Below are 20411 nucleotides of genomic sequence, written 5' to 3' on the forward strand. Positions count from 1 at the left end.
GCTGTTGTAATAAATCTTACATGTGAATGAAACTGTCTTCTAAGTCCTATAAATGTTTCTGGGTAATCATCACATAGGTGTGTGGTGTTGGGGGCCCTGGAAACATTGATGAATTAACATTGGCATAGTTATTTATGTAAAACTAAAGACACATGTAGGGAGCATTTAGGAATGATAAAGAGGACATTAAAATATGGAGAATATTTAAGATGTTATTAATACATTCTAATGCCTTCATAATATTGGTGATTTTATAGTATAAATTTAAAGTATTAACTCATGAGAGTAGTCAGCAGTGTTACAATTATTGAAATATTAATAAATTACCAAAAATATAAAACAAAGGTTTAAAGCATCTATGGACTATTTCTATCCTTGAGGAGTATTCAAGGTTTAAGAATTAACAAATATTTTTTATTGCTTTATCAAGGACAGTTTTGAGTTTTTAGAGTGCATGATTGTGAATAATACAATGACTATCAGATTTAATTTATATGATGGCCTCAGCAGTTATGTCTACTGTTGCATTTGCATGGTCAGTGCAAATGCCAGCACAATAGTAAAGGCAAAGTCTAAGTTTTATTAAGAAAATTGTTTTCACCTCATAGATCTACTGAAAATATTTTGAGCCCCCCACCAAAATCTTCCAACTACATTTGGAGAACTTCCCATTTAAACTGATAGACAATAAAGATGCAATATTCAACTCATTACACTAGTAAAAATGGGAGAGAAATAGTAATAGTATTGCCAAAAATGCAATAAATAATGAAATAAAAAGGAAATTCACGTTAGTAAAATTAAAACTATGTAAAATTACAAGTAAAGTTAATAAACACTTTTAAAATAAATATTTTTAAATACTTCAAAGAACTAAATGATACAACAAAACTGAAAGAAACACAAAGATGTGAATAAAAGCATAGTTTTTTTCCTGGGATGGGAATACTTAACATCAAACTACATCCAATTAAATCTCTAAAGTCCCCATAAACACCTCCCTAAATTGAACTATTTTTCTACAAAAGCAGATTCTAAATTTCATCTGGAAATAAAAACTTACCAACTATCCCTTTTAGTAATTTGGAACAATGACCATCTAAAAAATGCTGTGATTAATGAGATATAGTATTGGCAAAAGAGTAAATAATAAAGAAAATGAAAGAAATAGTCCATGTTTTGGTCGTTATTATCATCCACACATAGAATAGTGTCTGGCAAATATCACATGCTCAATAAATACTTGTTGATTGAATAAATGTAAGGATAGTGTAATTATCTTGATAGCAATACGTTATTTTTATCACTGAGTAAGGAATGACTCCAGTATATTCAGGATACCCCATTAGAAATAGTGTGACTTAGAAGGTTTATTCAAAAGTTTGACTTTTTTTTTCTTTTTTCTTTTTTTTTTACTTTTCATTGAGTGTGATGCTTTTATTTCATTTCGTTTTACTTTTTATTATACCTTAAATTCTAGTGTAAATTTTTCTTAAAGAAAACTAAGGACGAACGCAAAGGAATTTTTACAAAAGTAGTTGACTTTAGCAAAAACTTGCCTTAAAAAATATCAAAATACACTATAAGGTGGTTTAATTTCACCTGCAGTGTTATTGGGCCATTGGCTGAAGAAAGAAGTATAGATGTTTATACATCTGTTTCTATTTATACATCAATATTTATATCTGTCCCCAGATCTAAGTATGTAAAAGTTGTATAGAGAGATAACATTTATTTCTAGGGTGGAAGTGGTTAATTTCATAAATATTAATTTATAAACTGGATGCATTCCCTGTGAGAAAGGGAGAAGAGCCTGTGACATCCAGGATCTGACCTGGTAAAATCAGTCAGGCTTTGGTGGCATTAGGAGCTGATTTGGCCCTCATGTATGGGCGTTAGTGTTCTCTTAAAGCTCTTTTGACCTTTGACTCAAAAGGTTAAAATCAGACTAGGAAATTCTATTATTATGATGAATCAAGAAAGAGAAATAAGGCCACTCTTCAGTTATGTCTAAACAGAGAAAACACATGCGCCAAAATGACTAAACACTCACCTATCCTAGCTAATATGAGTAGTTGCTGCAACTGTACCACTTTCAGCTTTAGCAATGGCCCAGTATTTCCTCCTTCTAGATAAGAATTATTAAATTTCCCAGTCACCGAATTAGCCCTTGGTTCCTGACAGCATTCAGTCCAGAGGAAAGTCCAGACTTCTTAAATTCTCCCTGAAAATTACCTAACACAAGCCCAGATCTTATCATTAAACCCTCCTACTGCAGTATTCCATGGTCCCTTTGGTGTGTGTTCTTTGCTGCATCAAGCAATAAGCCTAATTTGTAACACTACAGATATGTTCTAGGTAGTCTTTATTGAAAGGGCATTGACACCTGTATCTTCATAAATATCCTCCATTTTACACAAATGGAAGCTCTGTTTTGTGTACCCACACACCCATACAAATGTGGGTGCATGCACCTTATTTGTACCTGTGCTCACATATATAACTGCTAATAAATATTTGAACAAATATTCAACAGCATATAAAGCGATACATTTTACAAAAAGTAAAGCTATAAGCCTTAAAATTAGCAATAAAATATAAGAATAAAGTACTAATATTGTTTTATATTCTTGGCATGGTGGAGGTCTTGATAATCAATATATAAAACCCAATAGTCCTAAAGGAACAAGAATATTACAAATCACTCAAATTGATAGGCACCATTAACAGACCAATTATAGACTGCAAAGAAACATTATAAAAATGTAGAAAAGAGAGGCTGGGTGTGGTGGTCACGCCTGTAATCCCAGCACTTTGGGAGGCTGAGGAAGGCGGATTACGAGGTCAGGAGATAGAGACCATTCTGGCTAACACGGGGAAACCCCATTTATACTAAAAATACAAAAAAAAAAAAAAATTAGCCAGGCATAGTGGCGGGCACCCGTAGTCCCAGCTGCTTGGGAGGCTGAGGCAGGAGAATGGCATGAACCTGGGAGGCGGAGCTTGCAGTGAACCGAGATCGCACCATTGCACTCCAGCCTGGGCAACAAAGGGAGACTCCATCTCAAAAAAAAAAAAAAAAGTATATATATATATAAAAAAAACAAGATATCATATAAAATCTGGTTTTGTTATCTAACGGGAAGAGTGAAAGAAAAAAGCCCTGCTATGCAAAATGGTCAAAATATATGATTATTTAATTCATAAATAAAATTGCACAAATGCAAATTTATTCACAAACTCACTGGTAATCAGAGAAGTAATAATGAGAGCTTTGAGTTCATTTTTTCCATTCCTTGTCACAAATTAAAATGATTGGTCATAATTAGTACTGCTAAGTATTGTAGTACAGGGAGAGCTTCTTCATTAACTGCTAGTGAAAGAATATATATACACACACATACATTCATACAGCATTATTTAACTTTGGAAGGTTAAACAGTAAATTACACAATGTGATTACCCCTAGGGAATCTGGAGAATGTAATTATAATTTCAACTTTTGCTCTACATTTTATATATTATTTGATTGTATAAGCATGCATCTATTTACATGCATACACATGAAAATGTGTGAACAAATGGGAATTTCAAAATGAAGAAGAATCCTGCCTTCATATTAAAGGACAAGATCTTTGAAACTAGATCTCTGAGTAAATAAAATTGTTTAATAAAAGAGTTAAAAATATAAAAATGTGGTGTAAATGCAGTGTTATTTACATACAAATAATATTTGTTTTTTAACACTGTAAAGCTATTACCTAATTTATTTATTTATTTTTCTGAGATGGTGTCTCACTCTGTCACCCAGGCTGGAGTGCAGTGGCATGACCTTGGCTCACTGCAACCTCTGCCTCCTAGGTTTAAGTGATTCTCTTGCCTCAGCATCCTGAGTAGCTGGGATTACAGGCACGTACCACCAAGCCTGGCTAATTTTTGTATTTTTGGTAAAGATGGGGTTTCACCATGTTGGCCAGGCTGGTCTTGAACTCTTGGGCTCAAGTGATCTGCCCACCTTGGCTTCTCAAAGTGCTAGGATTACAGGCGTGAGCCACTGCACCCAGCTCCTAATTCGAATAATAATTGACTGCCATTTACTTTTTTAAAATAATAGGTATAGGCATTTTTTTGTTTATTTCTATTATAGTAAAACATGGTACATAAATATATACTAAGTACATTTTTACTCTACTTATTGCCTCACTCTAACTTTATTTGCGATTGGATTCCTTAGTAAACAAATCACCCATGAGACCCTTGAGAAAAGTTTATTTCTCCTAAAAACCACCTTTTCATTCCCCCAAGGATATATTTTGGTATTGGTAACTTACGAGTTGATTATCAAATATTTTAGCTAATGAATATTGCTGACCAACTGCTATTTTAGATGTTATTTCTGCAGTTCTTACACTTGCATGCACCTGTGGCTATTCTAGAAATAGTAAAATAGGGTCTGGCATGGTTGCTAACTCCTGTAATCCCAGCACTTTGGCTGAGGCAGAAGGATCGTTTGAACTAAGGAGTTTAAGACCAGCCTGGGCAAGATAGTAACTCCTAGTCTTTACAGAAAAAAAAAAAGGAAAAAGAAAAAGAAAAAGGAAAAAAAAATATCTGGGCATGATTGCTTGCACTTCTGGTCCCAGCTACTCAGGAGGCTGAGGTGGGAGAATCACTTGGGTCTCACTGGTTGAGGCTGCAGTGAGTCATGATCACACCACTGCATTCCAGCCTAGGGGACAGAGTGAAATCCTGTCTCAAAAAAAGAAAAAAAAAAAAAAAAAAAAAGAAGTAGAAGTAGAAGAAGAAGAAGAAGAAGAAGAAGAAGAAGAAGAAGAAGAAGAAGAAGAAGAAGAAGAAGAAGAAGAAGAAGAAGAAGAAAAGAAATGGTAAAGTAATACAGCTTCATTGGAATTATACAATTACATTGTATAATTACAAGTTTGTACAGAACAAAATATTAAATTGAAATTGAGATTAAGAAACAAGAGCTCTTAAGTGGTTGAACTGTAATAATGTTTCTTCCTCTAAAATTTTAGGAATGTCAATTTAAGAAGTGCTGTGATTATAACACATGTAAACTGAAGGGCTCAGTAAAATGTGGTTCTGGACCATGTTGTACATCAAAGTGTGAGGTAAGTTGCCAACATTCATTAAAAGTTGAACTGTGGTATGAGAAGTCTGTATTATCTGAATCAATGTGCAATTAATAAAAATAAAATGTGAAATAAAATGTAGAGTACATGAACAAACACGAGTTTAAAGGAAATTGCTATAAAATATAAAAGTCATCTCAGACAGGTACCGTTACAGTTACTATATGCATGGGCTCCACATACTGAATCGCTTAATACATGCAAACGTGAATTAGGCACGTTAGCATGATGCTTTTGAGATTTATTCATGTTGTGGTGTCTGTTAGCAAATAATTCCTTTTTGTTGCTGAATAGTATTGCAAATATTGTAAAGATATGCCACAGTTTGTTATTTTTATTTTTGTCTTTATTCCCTAAACAATACCATGTAACTGTTTACATAGCATTTATATTGTATTAGGTAATATAAGTAATATGGAGGTAATAAAAATATATGAGAAAATGTGTATCAGTTATATGCAAATATTACAAGATATTATATAAAGGACTTGAGTGCCCATGGATGTAATATCCCTGAGGGTTCCTGGAACCAAATTCCCGTGGATTCTGAGTGATGACTCTATTCTTCAGGGTTAAAATCACAAAGTTTACCAACTTGTAAATTATCAAAGGGAGAAAAAACACACATTACTACATCCAAAAAGTTATTAACTCTCAAATAAATTATAAAGTCAAATAAATGATAAATGATTATGGAAAAAATTGTAGCATGAATAGCAGACAAAATATGCATCATATAGAATGTGTAAAGAACTCTCATAACTGAAATGCAAATCATATACATACAATTGAAACAAACAGTATTTATTGATATTGGAAAGGTTACATAACTGTATATTGTACAAGAGTTAGTAAATATGGACTAAATATTTATGCAGTAATATAGTATTATGTCCAAGACACACATTTGGATAAGAAAACAAGTTCCTTAATAGCAAGATATTTTATTATTCCACTTCTGGTAAATTACCTCTATGTAAATATTCTATGTATTCTTTTTGTTGAATTTAGCTATTAATGTGTAATTTAATATACTAAAATTCTGTTAGTGAATATTCCCAAGTGTCAGAGGAAACATATTTAAGCTTATAACTAGCATCATAATCAAAGGTAGGCAATGTCATTACTCCCCTCTCACATTTCCCTGTGCCTCTTTATACTCAATCCATGACTCCACCCTCAGCCCCTGGTAACCATTGATCTGTTTTCTGAAGCTGTAATTTTGCTTTTGCAAAAATATCACATAAATTGAATCATACAATATGTGCAAATGTGAATTAGGCATCTTAGCATAATGTATTTGAGATTCATTCATGTTCTTATGTTTATTAGCAGATCATTCCTTTATAGTGACTGCACATTAGTAGTATTGCAAGGATTGTAAGGATATACCACAGTTCATTAATCCATTCCCCAGTTGAGGGATACTTTGGCTGCTTTTCATTTTTGGTGATGAAAATATGGCTACTTTAAATAATATTCATAAGCATATTTGTGTATGAACATAGTGTTTCATTTCATTTAGCTAGATACCTAGGAGAGGGATTGCTGGATCGTATGGTAAACATGACACTTTACAGGAAATTGAAAAACAGTCTTTCAAAGCAACTGTACTGTCTTGAGTTCCCATCAGACACTTATGAGACTTACAGTTGCTTTGTAAACTGAATGTAAACACTAAAATTATAAAATATATGGTTTTATGCTATCTTTGCTACTAATTTGTTGTTTGTACCTTTTAAAAATCATTTAAGTCATGGATCCACACAAATTATTGATTATAAATTACTGATTAACCATTGCTTTACAAATCATTAATTAATCAGGCTAATTTCTTATTTCATTTAATGTGTAGTGAATAATTCTTATGATAGAACATGATCATATACTATAAAAACAAAATACATTTTTACTATTTTTGCTGAATAGTCTTTTATCTTTTAGAGTAAATAAAAGAAAAAAGAAATTAAATGAATTAACATCATTTGTTTCATTTATGAGCTCTATTTTCTTTTGCATATTTGTGTTTACTATCATATTTCTTGTACCTGAAGACCTCCCTTTACTATTTCTTGTCATTTATGTTCTCTGAAAATAAATTATCCCAGTTATTTTTTTGTTTGAGACAGGGTCTGGCTCTGCTGCCCAGATTGGAATGCAGTGGCACTATCTCTGCTAGCTGCAACCTCCACCTCCTGGGCTGAAACCATCCTCCCACCTCAGCCTCCCAAGTAGTTAGGACTACAGGCACACACCACCATGCCCAGCTAATTTTTGTATTTTTTGTAGAGATGCAGTGTTCCACCATGTTTCCCAGGCTGTTCTTGAACTCCTGAGCTCAAGCAATCTATCCGCCTAGGCCCTCCAAAGTGCTGCGATTATAGACATTAGCCACCATGCCTGACTCCTTGGTTATTTTTTGTCTAGGAAAGTCTTTATACTCATTTGTTTTTGAAATATATAGTTACAGGGTATGGAATTCTAAGTTGAAAAAGTTGTTAAATTTCATCACTTTTAAGTTGCCACTTCTTTCATTTATTATGCATCTTTGTTTCATTATTAAGTATTGTATTAGTTCGTTTTCATGCTGCTGATAAAGACATACCTGAGACTCGGCAATTTACAAAAGAAAGGGGTTTAATGAACTCACAGTTCCTCATGGCTGGGAAGGCCTCACAATCATGGTGGAAGGTGAAAGGCACATCTCACACAGTGGCAGACAAGAGAAGAGAGCTTGTGCAGGGAAACTGCTTTTTATAAAACCATCGGATCTTGTGAGACCTATTCACTCTCAGGAGAATAGCACGGGAAAGACCTGCACCCATGATTCAATTATCTCCCACTGGGTTCCTCCTATCACATGTGGGAATTATGGGAGCTACAATTCAAGATTAGATTTGGGTGGGGACACAGCCAAACCATATAAGTGTTAATTTCATCAAACTGGATTGTATTTTGTGTATGTGTTTGTGTGTGTGTGTGTACGTGCATGTGTGTGACATCAACATATATAGCAGGATACCATTTCAACATGGTGAACTTCACTATGGATGGCAACCTATTAGGTCAGGTCACTGAAAAATTTTGACAATAACTGTACACCTCACCTAAGTGATGCAAGGAGGCCTTTATGCTCTCAGATAATAATAAATATATAAAAATGAGGCCAGGTGTGGTGGCTCAAGCCTGCGCACAGTGGCTCATGCCTGTAATCCCAGCACTTTGGGAGGCCAAGGTGGGTGAATTACCTGAGGTCAGGAGTTTGAGACCAGCCTGACTAACATGGTGAAATCCTGTCTCTCCTAAAAATACAAAAATTAGCCAGGCATGGTGGCATGTACCTATAATCCTAGCTACTCAGGAGGCTGAGGCAGGAGAATTGCTTGAACCTGGAGGATAGAGGTTGCAGTGAAATGAGATCATGCCTCTTCACTCCAGCCTGAGCAAAAGAGCGAAACTCCATTTCAAAATAAAATATACTGATGTGATGTGATGTGATGTGATGATAGCTATCATATGTGCATGCCGTTTACTATGTATTGTTCTAAGAACTTTTTCCATTACTCTTGTTCAATACCCATAAGAACTCTATGAGAATTTGTCTTTTATTCCAAGCTTACAAAAGTAAAACAGAAAGCTTGTATTTCTTACCCGTACAAATAAGCTAGTAAGAGTCAGAGACAGGGACTGAAACCAGGAAGCCTGGCTCCTGAGTTTCTCCAAGAACCAAAAAGTAGAGACGGTGTTCCTATAGTTCCAAGGAACAGGTATGTTTAATCTGTGTAGTTGTTTTCTAATGCTGTTTGAGTCAGTTTGTTTCAAAATGTAGAGCACAAAGGAGGTGAGCAACTGCAAACTCACTGTCAAAAGGGATTCTTTCATGTCTTTCAGCCAGTTTTCTCTGGGCTTCACAATGAATACTGTATTTGATTTTATTTTTTTTTGGCAAACTCATGGACTTGGGAGCTCTGGTGTTCCCTCAAATATCAATAATTAGAAACGTTTTATGTGCTAAATCTTTTCACTAAGCAATTGAAAAAAATGATTTACAGAACATAATTTTATTTTTCCTTTTCCTCCCAGTTGTCAATAGTGGGCACTCCATGTAGAAAGAGTGTTGATCCAGAGTGTGATTTTACAGAGTACTGCAATGGAACCTCTAGTGATTGTGTTCCTGACACTTATGCATTGAATGGCCATTTGTGCAAGCTGGGAACTGCCTATTGCTATAATGGACAATGTCAAACTACTGATAACCAGTGTGCCAAGATATTTGGAAAAGGTATTGCTCTTTCTTTCATATTTATTTTGCCTTAAATTTGCATCTCTCTGTAGAGTACATTATACACCACACAACTCTAGAAATGGAAAAACCTGAACCACAAGATTAATAAAAATTAAGTTTTAGTTAATGAAGGCTAGTTTTTTAAAAGTGTCTGAGGTTTTCCAAGGAAAGACCATACATTATTTTTATTGTGGTTTGATTTTTGTTTTTGATGATTAGCTATCTGGGCAAAAATCCATATTTGCAGCTCATCATCTATATAAAGATTAAAATCAGTAGATTCTAAAATTTATATAATTTCCTATTACTCCCCACATTAATGATCTAATTTTAATGGCATGAAACTTTCAAGGCTCAGAATGAATTTCATTTAAAAATAATCATATTTCCTAATTGAGGAATAATTCCTAAGATAATGGTGGTCTTAAGCCACCTGATCAAAATTCATTTTTATATTTTGTTTTTCAAACAGCTTTGAGAGTAATTCTAATATACTTGTGCATATATATTTGCTTTTCTGATGAGCAATTATTCATAATATCCAAATATAATTTTGTAGTTTTAGAGGAATTAAAATAATATAAACAGATCAAAATTACCCAGTGAAATGCGTATAAATATAATTATTTTCTAGTTGAGTAAAGTCGGTTTATTTGCCTAGTGGTAAACTCAATAATATAATTTGTACCAAAAGACATTTTTGTATGGTCCATCTTGTCTTCCTAATTATTTGAATAATAAATTTCAGTTTAGGAGGCTTAACCAAAATTCAACAAAAGCTGCAGAACTATGATTTCTTAAATCACAAGTCCATGCTATTTTCTGTGTGCTGTGTTTCTAGGATGCTACTTTTTATATGTCTGTATGTTTTTTTTTTTAAATATTTATTGCTATTTGAATAGTATTGTTTGTTATTTTTAACAGGGTTTAAAATACCTCTTAAAAGTAAAATTAAATAATACTTTCTGTAAGATTCATTAAGGAGAGTCTACAATATATTCTTCTATTTTTTAATAATAAAAAAAAAGCCTTCAACCTAGAATTCATTTACTTGACACAAGACATCTTTTTGAGTTCTAATTGCAACAGGATGTTTGAGAAAATGTTGTGTATTCCTATAATATATGTTCTAGGATCTCCACAAAACTAACATGAATGCGTCAAAAATTTCATCTTCTGATGCAGTGTTTTGTTCATCCATTAATTCATTCATTTCCCATTTTCTCCTTGATTCATTTACTTAGCTTTTTACTTGCAGGCATTTTTCTTCTGTTACCAAAAACCATAGGTGGTATTTTATATGGGACATGTTAACTAACAAGTAGTTACATTAATTTTGCATTCTTTTATTAAGTAAATCTAAACTTTTAAAGAACTGTTGAAATATAAGTAGATTTGTTATTCAAAATTATACACTGAGTGTCTATATGCAAAAAGCCTACAATATTCAACCGGATGGACATTGTCACATGATTATTATACTCATGGAGCTTATAACCAAGATAAAAGGACAGTAAAACAAAAGAAATATAAAACCTGTAGCCATGTTGTTTGCATTTAAAACAGTAAAAATAGAATGCTAAAAGAAAATCAAGGTAGTGAATAAGGAAAACACCGCCATCTGTCATCAAGTAGTCTTCAACTATCAGCTCTTTCAGAATTTTTCTCAACTGCAAAGAGACACTTTGCCCAAAGGCACACACTTCTCAAGCCAGCACACATGCAACAATTATGTGAGGTGGGGGTTTTATAAAAAAGGTCTGCCTATTTCGGCCCAATCAAACACGCACTGGCAGGTTATTTATACCAAACAGGTACCTATTGGTTTGTTCAAGACCTTGTTGGGTTTGCATCTCAGTTTGACTTCTCTTCTGCTTCATCCAGCTTCCTTCCACTTCTGAATATTCTGATCTTTAGTAAATAGCCTTTACAGTATACTTCATTTAGATGTCAGCTCCTAGAGGCCCCAACTACTAATTGGTAATGACAGTGGAATAAGTAAAGATAGCCTAAAAGATGAGTTTTCAAATCCAAATCACTCTCTGCCAGGCTATCAATGAGCACCTCATCACTGGCGGAAGTTGATAATACACTCTCTTGGCAGATTGGGATAGTATACTTGTGAGAGAGAATACATTAGCTGGTACAATTGAAATTAATGGGGCAAATAGTAATTCTAAGGGTAATGGCATTAAATGGCTATTACCAAATACCATTGAACTTAGGAAAATGTAACAAAAGGGCATGCATTTGAAAGCAAAGTGTGAGTCTAGAGGGCCTCTGCTAACTTATAAAGAGCCCTCATCATTTAAAAAAGAGGTTAGAGGGAGATGAGGAAGACTTAATTGAGAAGTTAGACTCTATATAAGTTTGAATTCCTTATCAGGTATATTTTTCAGGATTAGTGTTCTAATTGGGAGAAGAATGGGACCTACACTTGGGATGGAGACAATTGAAAATATGACTACCCTAATTTTGAGCCTCCAGGCTTCTTTGACTCTATTGAACCTATAGAATGATCTAGTTCTGATTTCTCCCCCATCCCTCTTCATAACATAAAGTGTATTCTCATCAGTATCTTCCCACTATCCTTCATGGCCACTAGCTGAAAATGGAGAAAAGGCACAGAGTAATAGAGACAGGGATGTGAGAGACTTTATAAAGCAGTCAGGAAACTATACCCCAAAAAGATTTGGTCCTAGCCAGCAGTTACTGCCAACATCAGGGAAGTACACATGGGACTGAATTCTGAGAGCTTGATCATGAAATTGAATAGAGGAACACAACATGGGATAGGGGGGTATTTATTGTTTTGGGAGCACTCTCCCAAAGTACAGCATTTAACATACTGGCATGGATCCTAGAAGACAGTAAAATCTTTCCACTAGGATGGCTTCCAGCAGCATGGAAAAAACATGATGACTCACCCTAAGTGAAATTTAAATGACAGAATTTCCATAGCAGATAGTGGAGAAAAGAAGAAAAAGGCTCAGGGAAGTGGGAATACTGTAATCTATATACTGTGTATTTAAGGCCAAATGATTTGGCCAAACAGGAAAGCCCAAGGCCATAAGGAATGTGCTGGAGAAAGGGATACCATATTCACTATAAATTTCAAAGATGGCCTCCTCTGCAAGTCACAGTCAGAATGCCACTATAGTAGTACACTCACCAGTAGCAATGGATATGATAAGATCTGGAAAAATCAATACCCAATAACAGTGCTTAACTACCAGAAGCCAGAAGAATAATGTTGTTATAAGCAGTAGATATGTAGTAGCAGACATGGGTACCTTCCCTACCAAGGGTCAGGGAGAGAGTTAATACAGTATGATTTCCCTGTATTCTGTGAGCAGCCAATAAGGGTGCTACTCAGATTGTTCCATTAAAGGAAATGTATTAAAATAGTTGACTAGGAGGCTGTGAAGAGTTGTTTCAGTAAATATCGCAATGTTAGGTCCACACTCTGAATATAAACCAATTTTCAGAGCCAGAACTCATTGACTTAAACGAGAGCAAGGGCAGTAGAAGAAAAACCCCATAGCACTTTGGCAAATATACATGTTAACTATTCCTCTAGTATGTTCCCATATGGACTTACAACCATTAATCACATATCTGTTCACTGGGGAAAAGAAAATATCTAACCTTTTTAAAAACTAGTGGACACAGACTGCACTGACATTAATATCCAGAAGCCCAGTGCGATCATGGTCTCCCTGTGACAGTGAGGACTTAGAGACACCCAAAGTTAAATAGAGTCCTGGCCAAGTTTCAGTTTACAGTGGGTCTGCTAGTTCCACAAATCCATTTGGTTATTTCTCAGACCTAGTGTATATAATTGGAGTTGGCGTATTTAATAGTTTGTGCAGTTCTTTCAGTGGGACCTTAGTGTGTTTGATATCTGTAACTGTCTGCTCCAAGAAATTAGTGCTACCTTTAAAGATCTAAAGGATGAAGGGGTGGTTGGCTGTATAATACACATGTTAAATTATTCAATATGATCCCTGCAGAAACAAGATCATCCTGGAAGATAATATTAAACTACTACAAATGTAATCAGATAGTAGACTTGATTGCATTCACTGTGCCAGTGTATGTCCATGCTAGAGCAGATTAGCATGGCCTCAAATATCTGTGAAAAGTGTATCCCCTGATACACTTGCCCCTAAAAGCAAGTGTATTATTATTATTATTATTACTATTTATTATACTTTAAGTTCTAGGGTACATGTGCACAACGTGCAGGTTTGATACATAAGTATACATGGGCCATTTGGTTTGCTGTACCCAACTCATCATTTACATTAGATATTTTTCCTAATGCTATCCCTCTCCCCACCCCCCACCCTCCGACAGGCCCTGGTGTGTGATGTTCCCTGCCCTGTGCCCAAGTGATCTCATTGTTCAATTCCCACCTATGAGTGAGAACATGCACTGTTTGGTTTTCTGTCCTTGTGATAGTTTGCTGATAATGATGGTTTCCAGCTTCATCCATGTCCCTGCAAAGAATATGAACTCAACCTTTTTTATGGCTGCATACTATTCCATGGTGTATATGTGCCACATTTTCTTAATCCAGTCTATCATTGATGGACCTTTGGGTTCATTCCAAGTCTTTGCTATTGTCAATAGTGCCACAATAAACATACATGTGCATGTATCTTTACAGTAACATGATTTATAATCCTTTAGGTATATACCCAGTAATAGGATCACTGGGTCAAATGGCAAATTCTAGTTCTAGATCCTTGAGGAATTGTCACACTGTCTTCCACAATGGTTGAACTAATTTACACTCCCACCAACAGTGTAAAAGCATTCCTATTTCTCCACATCCTCTCCAGCATCTGTTGTTTCCTGATTTTTTAATGATCACCATTTTAACTGGCATGAGACGGTATCTCACGGTGGTTTTGATTTGCATTTCTCTGATGACCAGTGATGGTGAGCATTTTTTCATGTGTCGGTTGGCTGCATAGATGTCTTCTTTTGAGAAGTGTCTATTTATATCCTTTGCCCACTTTTTATGGGTTTTTTTTTTTTTTCTTGTAAATTTGTTTGACTTCTTTGTAGATTCTCTATATTAGTCCTTTGTCAGATGAGTAGATTTAAAAATTTTCTCCCATTCTGTAGGTTGCCTGTTCACTCTGATGGTAGTTTCTTTTGATATGTAGAAGCTCTTTAGTTTAATTGGATTCCATTTGTGTATTTTGGCTTTTGTTTTCATAGATTTTGGTATTTTAGTTATGAAGTCCTTGGCCATTTTCACGATATTGATTCTCTCTATTCATGAGTATGGAATATTATTCCATTTGTTTGTGTCCTCTTTTATTTCATTGAGCAGTGATTTGTAGTTCTTCTTGAAGAGATCCTTCGCATCCCTTGTAAGTTGGATTCCTAGGTATTTTATTCTCTTTGTAGCAATCGTGAATGGGAGTTCAGTCAAGATTTGGCTCTCTGTTTGTCTGTTAATGGTGTATAGGAATGCTTGTGATTTTTGCACATTATTTTGTATCCTGAGACTTTGCTGAAGTTGCTTATCAGCTTAAGGAGATTTTGGGCTGAGATGATGGGGTTTTCTAAATATACAATCATGTCATCTGCAAACAGGGACAATTTGACATCCTCATTTCCTAATTGAATACCCTTTCTTTCTTTCTCCTCTCTGATTGCCCTGGCCAGAACTTCCAACACTATGTTGACTAGGAGTGGTGAGAGAGGGCATCCTTGTCTTGTGCTAGTTTTCAAAGGGAATGCTTCCAGTTTCTGTCCATTCAGTGTGATATTTTCTGTGGGTTTATCATAAATGGCTCTTATGATTTTGAGATACGTTCCATGAATACCCAGTTTATTGAGAGTTTTTAGCATGAAGTGCTGTTGAATTTTGTCAAAGGCCTTTTCTGCATCTATTGAGATAATCATGTGGTTTTTGTCTTTGGTTCTGTTTATATGATGGATTGCATTTATTGATTTGCGTATGTTGAACCAGCCTTGCATCCCAGGGATGAAGCCCCCTTGATCGTGGTGGATAAGCTTTTTGATGTGCTGCTGGATTCGGTTTGCCAGCATTTTATTGAGGATTTTCGCATTGATGTCCATCAGGGATATGGGTCTAAAATTCTCTTTTTTTGTTGTGTCTCTGCCAGGCTTTGGTATGAGGATGATGCTGGCCTCATAAAATGAGTTAGGGAGGATTCCCTCTTTTTCTATTGATTAGAATAGTTTCAGAAGGAATGGTACCGTCTCCTCTTTGTACCTCTGTTAGAATTCGACTGTGAATCAGTCTGGTCCTGGACTTTTTTTGGTTGGTAGGCTATTAATTATTGCCTCAGGGTCTATTGTTGATCTATTCAGGGATTCAACTTCTTCCTGGTTTAGTCTTGGGAGCGTGTATGTGTCTAGAAATCCATCCATTTCTTCTACGCTTTCTAGTTTATTTGTGTAGAGGTGTTTATAGTATTCTCTGATGGTAGTTTGTATTTCTGTAGGATCAGAGATGGTATCCCTTTGCCATTTTTTATCGCATCTATTTGATTCTTCTTTCTTTTCTTCTTTATTAGTCTTGCTAGCAGTCTGTCAATTTTGTTGATCTTTTCAAAAATCCAGATCCTGGATTCATTGATTTTTTAAAGGGTTTTTTGTGTCTCTATCTCTTTCAGTTCCGCTCTGATCTAAGTTATTTCTTGCCTTCTGCTAGCTTTTGAATTTATTTGCTCTTGCTTCTCTAGTTCTTTTAATCATGATGTTAAGGTGTTGATTTTAGATCTTTGCTGCTTTCTCTTGTGGACATTAGTGCTATAAATTTCCCTCTACACACTGCTTTAAATGTGTCCCAGAAATTCTGGTACATTGTGTCTTTGTTCTCATTGGTTTCAAAGAACATCTTTATTTCTGCCTTCATTTCATTATTTACCTGGTAGTCATTCAGGAGCAGATTGTTCAGTTTCCATGTAGTTGTGTGGTTTTGAGTGAGTTTCTTAATTCTGAGTTCTAATTTGAGTGCACTGTGGTATGAGAGACAGTTTGTTGTGATTTCTGTTCTTTTACATTTGCTGAGGTGTGCTTTGCTTCCAATTTTGTGGTCAGTTTTAGAATAAGTGCAATGTGGTGCTGAGAATAATGTATATTCTGTTTATTTGGGCTGGAGAGTTCTGTGGATGTCTATTAGGCCTGCTTGTTGCAGAGCTGAGTTCAGGTCCTGAATATCCTTGTTAAGCTTCTGTCTCGTTGATCTGTCTAATATTGACAGTGGGGTGTTAAAGTCTCCCATTATTATTGTGTGGGAGTCTAACTCTCCTTGTAGGTCTCTAAGGATTTGCTTTATGAATCTGGGTGCTCCTGTATTGGGTGCATATATATATTTAGGATAGTTAGCTCTTCTTGTTGAATTGATCCCTTTACCATTATGTAATGGCCTTTATTGTCTCTTTTGATCTTTGTTGGTTTAAAGTCTGTTTTATGAGAGACTAGGATTGAAACCCTCCTTTTTTTTGCTTTCCATTTGCTTGGTAGATCTTCTCCATCCCTTTATTTTGAGCCTATGTGCGTCTTTGCATGTGAGATGAGTCTCCTGAATACAGCACATTGATGGGTCTTGATTCTTTATCCAATTTGCCAGTCTGTGTCTTTTCGTTGGGGCATTTATCCCATTTACATTTAAGATTAATATTGTTATGTGTGAATTTGATCCTATCATTATGATGTTCACTGGTTATTTTTCCCATTAATTGATGCAGTTTCTTCCTAGCCTCGACGGTCTTTACAGTTTGGCCTGTTTTTGCAGTGGCTGGTACCAGTTCTTTCTTTCCATGTTTAGTGCTTCCTTCAGGAGCTCCTGTAAGGCAGGCCTGGTGGTGACAAAATCTCTCAGCATTTGCTTGTCTGTAAAGGATTTTATTTCTCCTTCACTTATGAAACTTAGTTTGACTGGATATGAAATTCTGGGTTGAAAATTCTTTTCTTTAAGAATGTTGGATATGGCCTCCACTCTCTTCTGGCTTGGAGAGTTTCTGCCAAGTGATCCACTGTTAGTCTGATGGGCTTCCCTTTGTGGGTAATCCGAACTCTTTCTCTGGCTGCCCTTAACATTTTTCCCTTCATTTCAACCTTTGTGAATCTGACAATTATGTGTCTTGAGGTTGCTCTTCTCTACGAGTATCTTTGCAGTGTTCTCTGTATTTCCTGAAGTTGAATGTTGGCCTTCCTTGCTAGGTTGGGGAAGTTCTCCTGGATAATATCCTGAAGAGTGTTTTCCAACTTGCTTCCATTCTCCCCATCACTTTCAGGTATACCAATCAAACGTAGATTTGTTCTGTTCATATAGTCCCATATTTCTTGGAGGTTTTGTTCATTTCTTTTTACTCTTTTTTCTCTAACCTTGTTTTCTCACTTTATTTCATTAATTTCATCTTCAATCACTGATACCCTTTCTTCCACTTAATTGAATCGGCTATTGATGCTTGTGCATGCCTCACGAAGTTCTCGTGCTATGGTTTTTAGCTCCATCAGGTCATTTAAGGTCTTCTCTACACTGCTTATTCTAGTTAGTCATTCATCTAATCTTTTTTCAAGGTTTTTAGCTTCCTTGTGATGGATTTGAACATCCTCCTTAGCTTGGAGAAGTTTATTATTACCAGCCTTCTGAAGCCTACTTCTGTCCACTCGTCAAAGTCATTCTCCATCCAGCTTTGTTCCATTGCTGGCGAGGAGCTGTGATCCTTTGGAGGAGAAGAAGCACTCTGATTTTTAGAATTTTCAGCTTTTCTGCTCTGGTTTCTCCCCATCTTTGTGGTTTTGTCTACCTTTGGTGTTTGATGTTGGTGACCTACAGATGGAATTTTGGTATAGATGACCTTTTTGTTGATGTTGATTCTATTTCTTTCTGTTTGCTAGTTTTCCTTCTAATGGTCAGGTCCCTCAGCTGCAGGTCTGTTGAAGTTTGCTGAAGGTCTACTCCAGACCCTGTTTCCCTGGGTATCACCAGCAGAGGCTGCAGAACAACAAATATTGCAGAACAGCAAATATTGCTTCGTCCCAGAGGGGCAGCCACCTATATGAAGTGTCTGTCGGCCCCTACTGGGAGGTGTCTCCTAGTTAGGCTACACGGGGGTCAGGGACCCACTTGAAGAGGCAGTCTGTCCCTTCTCAGAGCTCAACTGTCATGCTGGGAGAACCACTGCTCTCTTCAGAACTATCAGACAGGAATGTTTAAGTCTGCAGAAGTTGTCTGCTACCTTTTGTTCAGGTATGCCCTGCCCACAGAGGTGGAATCTAGAGGCAGTAGGCCTTGTTGAGCTGTGGTGGGCTCCACCAAGTTCCAGCTTCCTGGCTACTTTGTTTACGTACTCAAGCCTCAGCAATGGCAGATGCCCCTCCCCCAACTAGGCTGCTGTCTCGCAGATGGATCCCAGACTGCTGCACTGGCAGCGAGCAAGGTTCTGTGGGCGTGGGACCTGTCGAGCCAGGCACAGGAGAGAATCACCTTGTCTGCCGATTTCTAAGACCTTGGAAAAAGTGCAATATTTGGGTGGGAGTGCCCCATTTTTCCAGGTAGTCTGTTACGGCCTCTCTTGGCTAAGAATGGGAAATCCTCTAACCCCTTGTGCTTCTGGGGTGAGGTGATGCCCCGCCCTGCTTCAGCTCACCCTCCATGGGCTGCACCCACTGTCCAGCCAGTCCCAGTGAGATGAACCAGGTACCTCTGTTGGAAATGCAGAAATCACCCGTCTTCTGCATTGATCACACTGGGAGCTGCAGACTGGAGCTGTTCCTATTCGGCCATCTTGGCAAGTGTATTATTTTCTATCCCTATTTGAAAAGAAGATTAGAAATAGTTTACATTCACATAGAGTAGATAACAGGATTAATTTAGAATTTTTCTCCAGGGTTACATTTGCTCTTTTTCCCTCCATCATCATGTAGTAGAAGAGATTTGGACTTCTCATAAAACGTAACATTGATCCAATCCATCAGTGATTTTATACTAGTCAGGCAAAATAAGCAAAGTATAGCCAGCATGCTGGAAGGACCAAATAAAACACATGTGCTACAAAGGACAGGAGATAGACTCTGGAAAACTATGTAAGTTCCAGAGGTTTCTGTCCATAAGTGACATGCTTCAGATCTCTCATTTCGTTAAGAAGAGGAAGTTACAAGGCCGAGCCCAATATTCATTAGACTAGGAAGTATTTGCTCCCACCAGAAAGAGAAACATATTGTTTTTTAAAAAAATAACTTACTGCAATAGATATAATCATTTTCTGTGTGTGTAAGATAAGACAATATTTCTTTCTACTTGCATCGACAGGGTATGCATAGAAACAAAAGCATGATCAGTAAGTACATTATCTTTTTGAAATTAAATTTCCTTAGTCTGTTACTGACATTTAATTTATATTAAGACTGATAATTCAACTGACATGTTTGCATTTTAAGGTGCTCAAGGTGCTCCATTTGCCTGTTTTAAAGAAGTTAATTCTCTGCGTGAAAGATCTGAAAACTGTGGTTTTAAAAATTCACAACCATTACCATGTGAAAGGAAGTACGTATGTAGAAAATGATTACTTATTTGAATCATAAAAATTAAGTATTTTTATCAAGAGATACTAAGTAGTAATGAACGTTAAATTGTGTAACATGGGAATATTTTCAAATACCAATGCATACATTTTTTTCTATGAAATTCAGGATTTTATATTATTTTCCCTTGATATCATCCTAAAAATGAGATTGGACAAAAAAAAAAAAAAAAAAAAGGCTAATACTTAGTAACAGAGGAAGAAAATGGACACACAGTGCCAGAAATCAGAACTGCTACTCTATATTGAGAATTCAAATGAAGTTTTGTATTAAGTCTGTAAATAGCAACAATCTTAAAGCAAACCTCAAGCTTTGATTTTTAAGACATAGAATTATTGAGAAGAAGAAAGTTATTTTTGTTTTTGCTGATTGTGTCCAAAACATCAATATGT

The 20411-nt window shown here is 36.0% G+C and overlaps 1 protein-coding gene across 3 annotated transcripts in view; it reads left to right on the forward strand.

Moving 5' to 3' along the window:
• LOC103215664 (disintegrin and metalloproteinase domain-containing protein 18) overlaps window positions 1-20411 on the forward strand; it is a 147249-nt gene that overhangs the window by 75202 nt on the left and 51636 nt on the right. For all 3 annotated transcript variants that reach the window (XM_037983546.2, XM_037983547.2, XM_007962251.3), the window contains 3 exons: window positions 5037-5132; window positions 9237-9435; window positions 19876-19981. In XM_037983546.2, coding sequence (XP_037839474.2) covers window positions 5037-5132; window positions 9237-9435; window positions 19876-19981 — 401 coding nt within the window. The remainder of the gene's footprint in view (window positions 1-5036; window positions 5133-9236; window positions 9436-19875; window positions 19982-20411) is intronic.

This window comes from Chlorocebus sabaeus, chromosome 8 (assembly GCF_047675955.1).
Source record: "Chlorocebus sabaeus isolate Y175 chromosome 8, mChlSab1.0.hap1, whole genome shotgun sequence".
NCBI classification, from domain to species: Eukaryota; Metazoa; Chordata; class Mammalia; order Primates; family Cercopithecidae; genus Chlorocebus; species Chlorocebus sabaeus.